This window comes from Scyliorhinus torazame, chromosome 28, assembly GCF_047496885.1.
Source record: "Scyliorhinus torazame isolate Kashiwa2021f chromosome 28, sScyTor2.1, whole genome shotgun sequence".
NCBI classification, from domain to species: domain Eukaryota; kingdom Metazoa; phylum Chordata; class Chondrichthyes; order Carcharhiniformes; family Scyliorhinidae; genus Scyliorhinus; species Scyliorhinus torazame.
Window position 1 is genome coordinate 42,049,606 of NC_092734.1, and position 12,637 is coordinate 42,062,242.

General features: G+C 47.3%; 1 protein-coding gene across 4 annotated transcripts in view; it reads right to left on the bottom strand.

The window, feature by feature from the left end:
• Positions 1 to 7,522, bottom strand: part of psap (prosaposin) — an 89,959-nt gene extending 82,437 nt beyond the window's left edge. For all 4 annotated transcript variants that reach the window (XM_072491885.1, XM_072491882.1, XM_072491883.1 and 1 more), the window contains exons 1-2: positions 7,392 to 7,522; positions 80 to 154 (exon numbers count right to left, since the gene is read on the bottom strand). In XM_072491885.1, the coding sequence (XP_072347986.1) occupies positions 80 to 112 (33 nt within the window). In that variant the 5' untranslated portion in view covers positions 113 to 154; positions 7,392 to 7,522. The remainder of the gene's footprint in view (positions 1 to 79; positions 155 to 7,391) is intronic.
• Between the last annotated feature and the right edge of the window lie 5,115 nt (positions 7,523 to 12,637).

The window sequence follows — 12,637 nt, forward strand, 5'->3', positions numbered from 1 at the left end:
AAGGGTAATTAGGGGTGGGTAATAAATACTGGCCAAGCCAGCGACACCCACAGGGAAACAAAGTTTACATTCACAGTACCTCGGTGGCATTGTCCTTCAGAAGGTTCCCCATCACAGTCACAACTTCTTTGCACAAATCGCAAGGGCCACTTTTCTGAAACAAAATGAGGACAAAGTAAGTGCCAATATAGCTCAGAAAAGCTCTTATTTCTCACATCGAAAGTGACAATTAAGGTCAGGAATACTAAACTTAACAGGAAATGTAGAAGAGCCCCAAAGATAACCAGGACTTGCGTGAATGAGCTGTCCAACTCATTCTATGAGAGCGCATTTTGAAACTGCAATTTATTCTGGACTATAAAATTTCTCTGCCAGACAATTTCCTGAGTGTAATTCACACCCAGACCCTCTTTCATTAGAGCCACTCTCTGCCAAAAGTCTTTCCTTAGCCCATCCTCCAGGTCCACCTCCCACTTCCTCGACCGATCCCATCCCTCAGCAAACCGGGTCAACGGATTGCTAAATGAATCCCTCTCCTCACAGCCCCTCACACAACACACCCGACCCTTGCTGCAATACCCTTCTGAACTGCCAGCCTGGTTTCTGACCCTCCCACAACCCCATAATCCCAGTAATTACCAACATTCCCGGTCACCACGGAGCATCAGGATAAACATAAAAAAGCTGTGCTATATGGTTATAGAGGCCATTCAGCCCCTCGGCCCTATACTGACTGAAAGAAAATTCTACCCAATCCCACTCCCCCCATCCCGGTAACCTTGCACATTCTTTTAAGACACTAATCCAATTCTCTTTTGAACACCTCGATCGAACCTGCCCCTACCACCCTCTCAGGAAGTTTGTTCTAGACTGCAACCGCCCTCTGGGTGAAAACATTTCTCCTCACATCACTGCTAATCCTTTCACCATAATTCTCAACCTGTGCCCTTTTAGTTCTTTACGGCCTCCTGAGAGGGGACAGTTTCTCTGTCCACCTTCACACCCTTCAGGATCTTGAATACCTCTGTCAAGTCTCCAACTATTTGATGGAAACCAAATAAACTTAACTAAATAACTGAGGGACAAATTAACTGGGGAGCCCCTGAAAGGGTGCTCAAGAGCACGGAGGGTATTTCCGTGAGCTGGCGGGGACTCTGGGGCGAAGGGGGAGGTTTGGGACTTGGAGCCAATGTGAAATTCCACCCAGGTACCCAAGCAGGGATATGCTCGATCAAGTCTCCTCTCAGTCTTCTTTTCTTCAAGGAAAACAGGTCCAACCTTTCCAATCCACCTTCACAGCTACAGCTCTTTATCCCTGGAATCATTCTTGTGAATCTCCTCTGTACTCTCTCCAAACACTTCCCATCCTTCCTCAAGTGAGGCGCCCCAGAACTGGATGCAGTCTGTAGATGAGGCCTAACTTGTGTCCTATACAAGTTCAACATGACCTCCTTATTCTTGTGCTCAATGTCTCTCTCTCTGACCTACCCTCCATACCCATCCTAAATCTCTGGTCTACCCTCCATACCCATCGTAACTCCCTGGTCTACCCTCTCTACCCATCGTAACTCCCTGGTCTACCCTCTCTACCCATCCTAACTCCCTGGTCTACCCTCTCTACCCATCGTAACTCCCTGGTCTACCCTCTCTACCCATCCTAACTCCCTGGTCTACCCTCTCTACCCATCCTAACTCCCTGGTCTACCCTCTCTACCCATCCTAACTCCCTGGTCTACCCTCCATTTCCATCTTAACTCCCTGGTCTACCCTCTATACCCATCCTACCTTCCTGGTCTACCCTCTATACCCATCTTAACTCCCTGGTCTACCCTCTATACCCATCTTAACTCCCTGGTCTACCCTCCATACCCATCCTAACTCTCTGGTCTACCTCCATACCCATCGTAACTGCCAGGTCTAGCTATCTGTCTAACTCTGCCTTCAGGAAATTCAATGACCCACCCTCCATTGCTCTCTGGGTGTGAGACCCCAATCAAAATTCTCAACCCTTGCTTAAATGGGAGACCCCTTATTTTTAAACGGTGTACCCCCAGTTCCCTCTCTCCCACACTGGTAAACATCTTTTCAGCATCCCCGCTGTCAAGTTCCCTCAGGATGTTTCAAAAGACCATCTCAGTCTTTCAAACCCCGGTGGATAGAGATCCAACCCTTCCTCGGAGGATAATTACCAAGGGTATTGAGGGTAGACCGTGGAGCTGCATGAGTACAGAGGGAAATCAGGGGGACATATTTCTACGAGTCAGTGAGTCAGTATCTCTTTACCCAGCGAGTGGGTATGGATGGCTCGACCTATCACAGCAGAGGAAGGAAGTCACCAACATTTGAATGAATGTTCGCAGAGGGGCGGGGGGTGGTGTTCTGCACAGGGTAGTTGGGTTGTGGAGGGGCTGGTAGTCAGCTCTGTGTGTCCAACCACCTTCAAAGATATGTGAAACCCCCGCCCCCCCCCCCACCACAAAATCTCTCTACTCATGCACTTTCTAAAATTCTCCCCTATATTTCATATTACGCCTCTTCATCCAACTTGAAATGTATCATGTCCTTGTGTTGAATTTCATCCACCCTATGTCTGCCCAGTTGTCTGGAAACAATTGACAGGCTCTTGTAGAGGTTTGAGTTCATAAAGAATGTGGAAAAGGCCGATCACGTCTGACTAATTGAACTGACACTTTCGAGCAGTAGCAGGACAGGCTGAGGTGGGCGTATATGGATTTTTAAACATTTGACAAAAGGAAACACAGAAAAGGCAGGTCAACGAAATTGAGACTGGTGGAAGAGCAAGCTGAATGTCAGCACGGACAAATAATTGGTGAGAAGACAAGAAACATTGTTCAGACTGGAGGATGGCAAACGGCAGTGTTCCCCAAGGGTCAGTGCTCGGAGCACTGTTTTTGTGACAGATATAAATTACTATTTTTCTAGCTTTTCTGTTCATAGTGAGCATCAAGCAGCAACAGCCAGAGTAGGTGGAGACGCTTAGGTGCAATATTCAGTTAGCTTGATCGGCAGAGTATCAAATCCAACTTCAGAGCAGCATTCCTACGGGTTTGAGATAGTCTTTGCCTCTCTGGTTTCCCTCCCACCGTGAACTGAATGAATCTGCCCAAATTAATTTCATATGGAAACCAAAGGAACCTTTAATCGTAGCAATCCAGACAGTCAGTTTCCCAAAATTACAATTTGTTTAAAAACCCTCAACGACTATCTGATGCTTCCCATTCGAATGTGACCTTCCCCCTCTCCCCAAATTATCCAACCAATCATTTCCTTAGCATGACCACAATAACCAGGGGCTGCACGGTAGCATAGTGGCTAGCACAGGGGATTATAAGAGACAAGATTTATAATCATCTAGATAGGAATAATATGATCAGGGATAGTCAGCATGGCTTTGTGAAGGGCTCATGCCTCACAAACCTTATCGAGTTCTTTGAGAAGGTGACTGAACAGGTAGACGAGGGTAGAGCAGTTGATGTGGTGTATATGGATTTCAGTAAAGCGTTTGATAAGGTTCCCCACGGTAGGCTATTGCAGAAAATACGGAGGCTGGGGATTGAGGGAGATTTAGAGATGTGGATCAGAAATTGGCTAGCTGAAAGACAGAGGGTGGTGGTTGATGGGAAATGTTCAGAATGGAGTTCAGTTACAAGTGGCGTACCACAAGGATCTGTTCTGGGGCCGTTGCTGTTTGTCATTTTTATCAATGACCTAGAGGAAGGCGCAGAAGGGTGAGAGAGTAAATTTGCAGACGATACTAAAGTCGGTGGTGTTGTCGACAGTGTGGAAGGATGTAGCAGGTTACAGAGGGATATAGATAAGCTGCAGAGCTGGGCTGAGAGGTGGCAAATGGAGTTTAATGTAGAGAAGTGTGAGGTGATTCACTTTGGAAGGAATAACAGGAATGCGGAATATTTGGCTAATGGTAAAGTTCTTGGCAGTGTGGATGAGCAGAGGGATCTAGGTGTCCATGTACATAGGTCCCTGAAAGTTGCCACCCAGGTTGATAGGGTTGTGAAGAAGGCCTATGGAGTGTTGGCCTTTATTGGTAGAGGGATTGAGTTCCGGAGTCAGGAGATCATGTTGCAGCTGTACAAAACTCTGGTACGGCCGCATTTGGAGTATTGCGTACAGTTCTGGTCACTGCATTATAGGAAGGACGTGGAGGCTTTGGAGCGGGTGCAGAGGAGATTTACCAGGATGTTGCCTGGTATGGAGGGAAAATCTTATGAGGAAAGGCTGATGGACTTGAAGTTGTTTTCGTTGGAGAGAAGAAGGTTAAGAGGAGACTTAATAGAGGCATACAAAATGATCAGGGGGTTAGATAGGGTGGACAGTGAGAGCCTTCTCCCGCGGATGGAAATGGCTGGCACGAGGGGACATAGCTTTAAACTGAGGGGTAATAGATATAGGACAGAGGTAGGTTCTTTACGCAAAGAGTAGTGAGGCTGTGGAATGCCCTACCTGCTATAGTAGTGAACTCGCCAACATTGAGGGCATTTAAAAGTTTATTGGATAAACATATGGATGATAATGGCATAGTGTAGGTTAGATGGCTTTTGTTTCGGTGCAACATCGTGGGCCGAAGGGCCTGTACTGCGCTGTATTGTTCTATGTTCTAAGTTGCTTCACAGCTCCAGGGTCCCAGGTTCGATTCCGGCTTGGGTCACTGTCTGTGCGGAGTCTGCACATCCTCCCCGTGTGTGCGTGGGTTTCCTCCAACAGTCCAAAGATGCAGGTTAGGTGGATTGGCCATGCTAAATTGCCAGTGAGTCCAAAATTGCCCTTAGTGTTGGGTGGGGTTACTGGGTTAAACATAGAACATAGAACAATACAGCGCAGTACAGGCCCTTCGGCCCACGATGTTGCACCAAACCAAAAGCCATCTAACCTACACTATGCCATTATCATCCATATGTTTATCCAATAAACTTTTAAATGCCCTCAATGTTGGCGAGTTCACTACTGTAGCAGGTAGGGCATTCCACGGCCTCACTACTCTTTGCGTAAAGAACCTACCTCTGACCTCTGTCCTATATCTATTACCCCTCAGTTTAAAGTTATGTCCCCTCGTGCCAGCCATATCCATCCGCGGGAGAAGGCTCTCACTGTCCACCCTATCCAACCCCCTGATCATTTTGTATGCCTCTATTAAGTCTCCTCTTAACCTTCTTCTCTCCAACGAAAACAACCTCAAGTCCGTCAGCCTTTCCTCATAAGATTTTCCCTCCATACCAGGCAACATCCTGGTAAATCTCCTCTGCACCCGCTCCAAAGCCTCCACGTCCTTCCTATATTGCGGTGACCAGAACTGTACGCAATACTCCAAATGCGGCCGTACCAGAGTTCTGTACAGCTGCAACATGACCTCCCGACTCCGGAACTCAATCCCTCTACCAATAAAGGCCAACACTCCATAGGCCTTCTTCACAACCCTATCAACCTGGGTGGCAACTTTCAGGGATCTATGTACATGGACACCTAGATCCCTCTGCTCAGCCACACTTTCAAGAACTTTACCATTAGCCAAATATTCCGCATTCCTGTTATTCCTTCCAAAGTGAATCACCTCACACTTCTCTACATTAAACTCCATTTGCCACCTCTCAGCCCAGCTCTGCAGCTTATCTATATCCCTCTGTAACCTGCTACATCCTTCCACACTATCGACAACACCACCGACTTTAGTATCGTCTGCAAATTTACTCACCCACCCTTCTGCGCTTTCCTCTAGGTCATTGATAAAAATGACAAACAGCAACGGCCCCAGAACAGATCCTTGTGGTACTCCACTTGTGACTGTACTCCATTCTGAACATTTCCCATCAACCACCACCCTCTGTCTTCTTTCAGCTAGCCAATTTCTGATCCACATCTCTAAATCACCCTCAATCCCCAGCCTCCGTATTTTTTGCAATAGCCTACCGTGGGGAACCTTATCAAACGCTTTGCTGAAATCCATATACACCACATCAACTGCTCTACCCTCGTCTACCTGTTCAGTCACCTTCTCAAAGAACTCAATAAGGTTTGTGAGGCATGACCTACCCTTCACAAAGCCATGCTGACTATCCCTGATCATATTATTCCTTATTATGGGGATAGGGTGGAGATGTGGGCTTGGGTAGGGTGCTCTTTCCAAGAGCCGGTGCAGACTCAATGGGCCAAATGGCCTCATTCTGCACTGTAAATTCTATGATTCTATATTATAACCCACAATAATTAACACACTGCAGTTAAAATATATTGACGGTCATCACAGTTAATCAGAAGAACTGATCTTACCAGACGTACCCCACCCTACACTGTGCTGGCTCATTCACACAAGTAATTACAAGATTCATTTAAAAAAAGATCACAGTGGTTAGCACTGCTGCCTCTCAGTGCCAGGATTCCAGATTTGATTTCTGGTCTTGGGTGACTGTGCAGAGTCTGCACTTTCTCCCCGCGCCTGTGTGGGTTTCCTCCGGGTGCTCCGGTTTCCTCCCACAGCCCAAAGATGTGCACGTTAGGCGGACTGGCCATGATAAATTGCCCTTAGTGTCCAAAGATGTGCAGGCTCCACTTGAATCTTTAGGCATATTCTTACAATATTACAAGTGGACTTTGCTATAAACTCTTTTTATAGGTGAAACGCCCCATAAAAAATATCTGGTTGGTGCAATTTGGTTATTTGAGATGCTAAAGAAAAAAGTGAGTGACAGGATAGCACAGTGGTTAGCACTGTTGCTTCACAGCTCCAGGGTCCCAGGTTCAATTCCAGCCTCGGGTGGCGGAGTCTGCACATTCTCCCCGTGTCTGCTTGGGTTTCCTCCGGGTGCTCCGGTTTCCTCCCACAGTCCAAAGTTGTGCTGGTTAGGTGGACTGGCCACGCTAAATTGCCCTTAGTGTCCCAAAAAAATGGTTAGGTGGGGTCACTGGGTTACGGTGGAGCTGTGTGTTTAGGTAGGGTGCTCTTTCGGAGGGCCGGTGCAGACTCGATAGGCCGAATGGCCTCCTTCTGCATTGTAGCAATTCTATCGTTCTATTAAGTTTAATTCATCCCTAGCCATTCACATGTGACACAGAGAACCATGCAATATTGCAAAATCAAACGCATTATGTATTTTAGTCACAGCAAGCTGCAGGGTAAATGTGCTCTGCGAGATTAATAATTCAGGACTCAAACTACTTCAGCTTCCAGTCGAACACAATTGCAACAGAATCAATACAATTTCTGTTATTTCCTCTCCACTCAACCCATCGTTAACAATTAGTTCAAAATCGAATTTCACCAGAACCCATTAAGTGTTACTCAGCAAATCTGTGAATCTCACGTGCTGCCTGCTCAGACAGGAATATGGGGCCATTGCAAACAATATTCCCATTCTTACCACAGTGGGTTGTCTCCAGACAGTCTGCTGACAGTGCTTTACAGCTCCACATTCGGAGGCAGTCTTTACATCATGACACCAAAAGCTTGGTCCTTCAGCACATCGTTCCTTCCCCAGGAGCGGATTGGCCACAGCTAACAAGGAGAAAAAGCAAACGTTTTGTAATTCACTTCAGAAGCAATTATAATCATGAAGTGGAGGGACAGGAATGGGTGAGAAACAGGACAGACTGTTGTGTTCTACTTCCAGAGGTCCCAGTACACAACTGTACAAATCAGGAGTAGGCCACATTCGCCCCCTCGAGCTGCTCCCCACATTCCTGCCTACCCCCGATAATCTTTCATACCCCTGGCTATCTAGAATCTATGTAGCTCTGCAGTAAAAACATTTAAAGACGTTTTGAGGGTGGGTGATCCAGTCCCCAAATCCTCAAGAGACTAAAATTCTTCTAATCTCTTAAATCAGTGACCCCTTATTTTTAAACGTTCACCCCCAGTTCCACTTTCTCGCCACAGACACCCCTCAGGATCTTAAAGGTTTCAAACAAATCACCTCTTACTCTTCTAAACTCCACTGGACACAATCCTAACCTCTCCAACCTTTCCTCATATGACAGCTTGCCCATTAGAGGTCTTAGTCTGGTAAACCTTCTCTGAACTGTTTGCAACGCATTTGCATCCTAGAAATACAAATAACAGTACTTCGCCACCAATATGATCATAGCTAATCCTATATCGCTCCACCATTCTTCCACTCTCCCCCCATATCCCTTTTGAGTCTAGAAATCTATTTCCTTCTTAAATATATTCACTGATTTAGCCTCCACAGCCTCCTGTGGCAGAGAACGTTCCATATTCCCACCACCCTCTCAGACAGCTCGTTCCATATTCCCACCACCCTCTCAGACAGTGTTCCATATTCCCACCACCCTCTCAGAGAGAGTGTCCCATATTCCCACCACCCTCTCAGAGAGAGTGTTCCATATTCCCACCACCCTCTCAGACAGCACGTTCCATATTCCCACCACCCTCTCAGACAGCACGTTCCATATTCCCACCACCCTCTCAGACAGCACGTTCCATATTCCCACCACCCTCTCAGACAGCACGTTCCATATTCCCACCACCCTCTCAGACAGAGTGTTCCATATTCCCACCACCCTCAGACAGCACGTTCCATATTCCCACCACCCTCTCAGACAGAGTGTTCCATATTCCCACCACCCTCTCAGACAGCACGTTCCATATTCCCACCACCCTCTCAGACAGTGTTCCATATTCCCACCACCCTCTCAGACAGAGTGTTCCATATTCCCACCACCCTCTCAGACAGCACGTTCCATATTCCCACCACCCTCTCAGACAGTGTTCCATATTCCCACCACCCTCTCAGACAGAGTGTCCCATATTCCCACCACCAGATGGTACAAGAGGGAGGGATTCAAATTCCTGGGACATTGGAACCGTTTCTGGGGGAGGTGGGACCAGTACAAACCGGACTGTCTGCACCTGGGCAGGACTGGAACCGATGTCCTGGGGAGGGTGTTTGCTAGAGCTGTTGGGGAGAGTTTAAACTAATGTAGCAGGGGGATGGGAACCGATGCAGAAAGTTGGAAGGTAGTAAAACAGGGACAGAAATAAAAGGCAGTAAGGGGGAAAGTGTAAGGCAGAGAAGCCACAGACAAAAATCAAAAAGGGCGACAGTACAAGGTACAGTGACTGAGGGGAGCTCAGTGAATAGGACCAGGAATACTAAAAGTAATAAAACTGGAAGTGAAAACATTAATGGTAAGCGACGCGGCAGGTTGTTACAGGAAGATATGGGTTCGACGACAAGGAAAATTAGGAGAAAGGTTAAGAGGAAATATAACTTAGGAGAGGTTATTGATCGAGGTGTTAAGATTCAGAACAGAGGTAAAAAAGTCAACATAAGTGTACTTTACCTGAATGCTCGTAGTATTCGGAATAATGTGTGGAGCCAGAGGAAATGGGCGAGGTACTAAATGAATACTTTGCATCAGTATTCACCAAAGAGAAGAAATTGGTAGATGTTGAGTCTGGAGAAGGGTGTGAAGATAGCCTGGGTCACATTGAGATCCAAAAAGACGAGGTGTTGGGTGTCTTAAAAAAATATTAAGGTAGATAAGTCCCCAGGGCATGATGGGATCTACCCCAGAATACTGAAGGAGGCTGGAGAGGAAATTGCTGAGGCCTTGACAGAAATCTTTGGATCCTCACTGTCTTCAAGGGATGTCCCGGAGGACTGGAGAATAGCCAATGTTGTTCCTCTGTTTAAGAAGGGTAGCAAGGCTAATCCAGGGAACTACAGGCCGGTGAGCCTTACTTCAGTGGTAGGGAAATTACTGGAGAGAATTCTTCGAGACAGGGTCTACTCCCATTTGGAAGCAAATGGACGTATTAGTGATAGGCAGCATGGTTTTGTGAAGGGGAGGTCGTGTCTCACTAACTTGATAGAGTTTTTTGAGAAGGTCACTAAGATGATTGATGCAGGTAGGGCAGTGGATGTTGTCTATCTAGACTCCAGTAAGGCCTTTGACAAGGTCCCTCATGGTAGACTAGTACAAAAGGTGAAGTCACACGGGATCAGGGGTGAGCTGGCAAGGTGGATACAGAACTGGCTAGGTCATAGAAGGCAGAGAGTAGCAATGGAAGGATGCTTTTCTAATTGGAGGGCTATGACCAGTGGTGTTCCACAGGGGTCAGTGCTGGGACCGTTGCTGTTTGTAATATATATATATATATATATATATATAAATGATTTGGAGGAAAATGTAACTGGTCTGATTAGTAAGTTTGCAGACGACACAAAGGTTGGTGGAATTGCGGATAGCAATGAGGACTGTCAGAGGATACAGCAGGATTTAGATTGTTTGGAGACTTGGTCGGAGAGATGGCAGATGGAGTTTAATCCGGACAAATGTGAGGTAATGCATTTTGGAAGATCTAATGCAGGTAGGGAATATACAGTGAATGGTAGAACCCTCAAGAGTATTGAAAGTCAAAGAAATCTAGGAGTACAGGTCCACAGGTCATTGAAAGGGGCAACACAGGTGGAGAAGGTAGTCAAGAAGGCAGACGGCATGCTTGCCTTCATTGGCCGGGACATCGAGTATAAGAATTGGCAAGTCATGTTGCAGCTGTATAGAATCTTAGTTAGGCCACACTTGGAGTATAGTGTTCAATTCTGGTCGCCACACTACCAGAAGGATGTGGAGGCTTTAGAGAGGGTGCAGAAGAGATTTACCCGAATGTTGCCTGGTATGGAGGGCATTAGCTATGAGGAGCGGTTGAATAAACTTGGTTTGTTCTCACTGGAACGAAGGAGGTTGAGGGGCGACCTGATAGAGGTCTACAAAATTATGAGGGGCATAGACAGAGTGGATAGTCAGAGGCTTTTCCCCAGGGTAGAGGGGTCAATTACTAGGGGGCATACGTTTAAGGTGAGAGGGGCAAGGTTTAGAGTAGATGTACGAGGCAAGTTTTTTTACACAGAGGGTAGTGGGTGCCTGGAACTTGCTGCCGGAGGAGGTGGTGGAAGCAGGGACGATAGTGACATTTAAGGGGCATCTTGACAAATACATGAATAGGATGGGAATAGAGGGATACGGACCCAGGAAGTGTAGAAGATTGTAGTTTAGTCGGGCAGCACGGTCGGCACGGGCTTGGAGGGCCGAAGGGCCTGTTCCTGTGCTGTACATTTCTCTGTTCTTTGTTCACCCTCTCAGACAGCACGTTCCATATTCCCACCACCCTCTCAGACAGCACGTTCCATATTCCCACCACCCTCTCAGACAGCACGTTCCATATTCCCACCACCCTCTCAGACAGAGTGTTCCATATTCCCACCACCCTCTCAGACAGCACGTTCCATATTCCCACCACCCTCTCAGACAGAGTGTTCCATATTCCCACCACCCTCTCAGACAGCACGTTCCATATTCCCACCACCCTCTCAGACAGCACGTTCCATATTCCCACCACCCTCTCAGACAGCACGTTCCATATTCCCACCACCCTCACAGACAGAACGTTCCATATTCCCACCATCCTCTCAGACAGCACGTTCCGTACTCCCACCACCCACTCATCAGCACGTTCCACATTGCCACCATAAGAACAAAGAACAAAGAAATGTACAGCACAGGAACAGGCCCTTGGGCCCTCCAAGCCCGTGCCGACCATGCTGCCCGACTAAACTACAATCTTCTACACTTCCTGGGTCCGTATCCTTCTATTCCCATCCTATTCATGTATTTGTCAAGATGCCCCTTAAATGTCACTATCGTCCCTGCTTCCACCACCTCCTCCGGTAGCGAGTTCCAGGCACCCACTACCCTCTGCGTAAAAAACTTGCCTCGTACATCTACTCTAAACCTTGCCCCTCTCACCTTAAACCTATGCCCCCTAGTAATTGACCCCTCTACCCTGGGGAAAAGCCTCTGACTATCCACTCTGTCTATGCCCCTCATAATTTTGTAGACCTCTATCAGGTCGCCCCTCAACCTGCTTCGTTCCAGTGAGAACAAACCGAGTTTATACAACCGCTCCTCATAGCTAATGCCTTCCATACCAGGCATCTTTGTACAGTTGCATCAAGGCCTCCCTGCTCCTATATTCTGTGCCCAAGATAATCATAGAATTTACAGTGCAGAAAGAGGCCATTCGGTCTATCGAGTCTGCACCGGCCCTTGGAAAGAGCACCCCACCCAAGCCCACAGCTCCATCCTATCCCCGTAACCCCACCTAACCTTTTACTAAGGGACAATATAGCGTGGCCAATCACGTAACCTGCACATGTTAGGACTGTGGGAGCAAACCGGAGGAAACTCACCCAGACACAGGGAGAACGTGCAGACTCCGCAGACAGTCACCCGAGGCTGGAATTGAGGCCGGGTCTGTGGAGCTGTGAGGCAAAACCACTGTGCCACCATGCCGTCCATGAAGGCAAGCATTCGATATGCCTTCTTTACCACTCTATCTACCTGTGCTGCCACCTTCAAGGAGCCATGGACTTGTACACCAAGTATCTTTGTTCCTCAATACTCCCTCGGACCGACCATTTATTGTGTATATCCCACCCTTATTAGATCTCCCAAACTGCACCAGCTGGATAACTGATGCAGATCGTGTGTCTGGAGTTATTTATTTTCGTAGTTCCCCGCTCCTGTTGAATTGACCTGCACAGGGCTCAGCAATGTCAACATTTCCACGCCTTGAACACTTTCC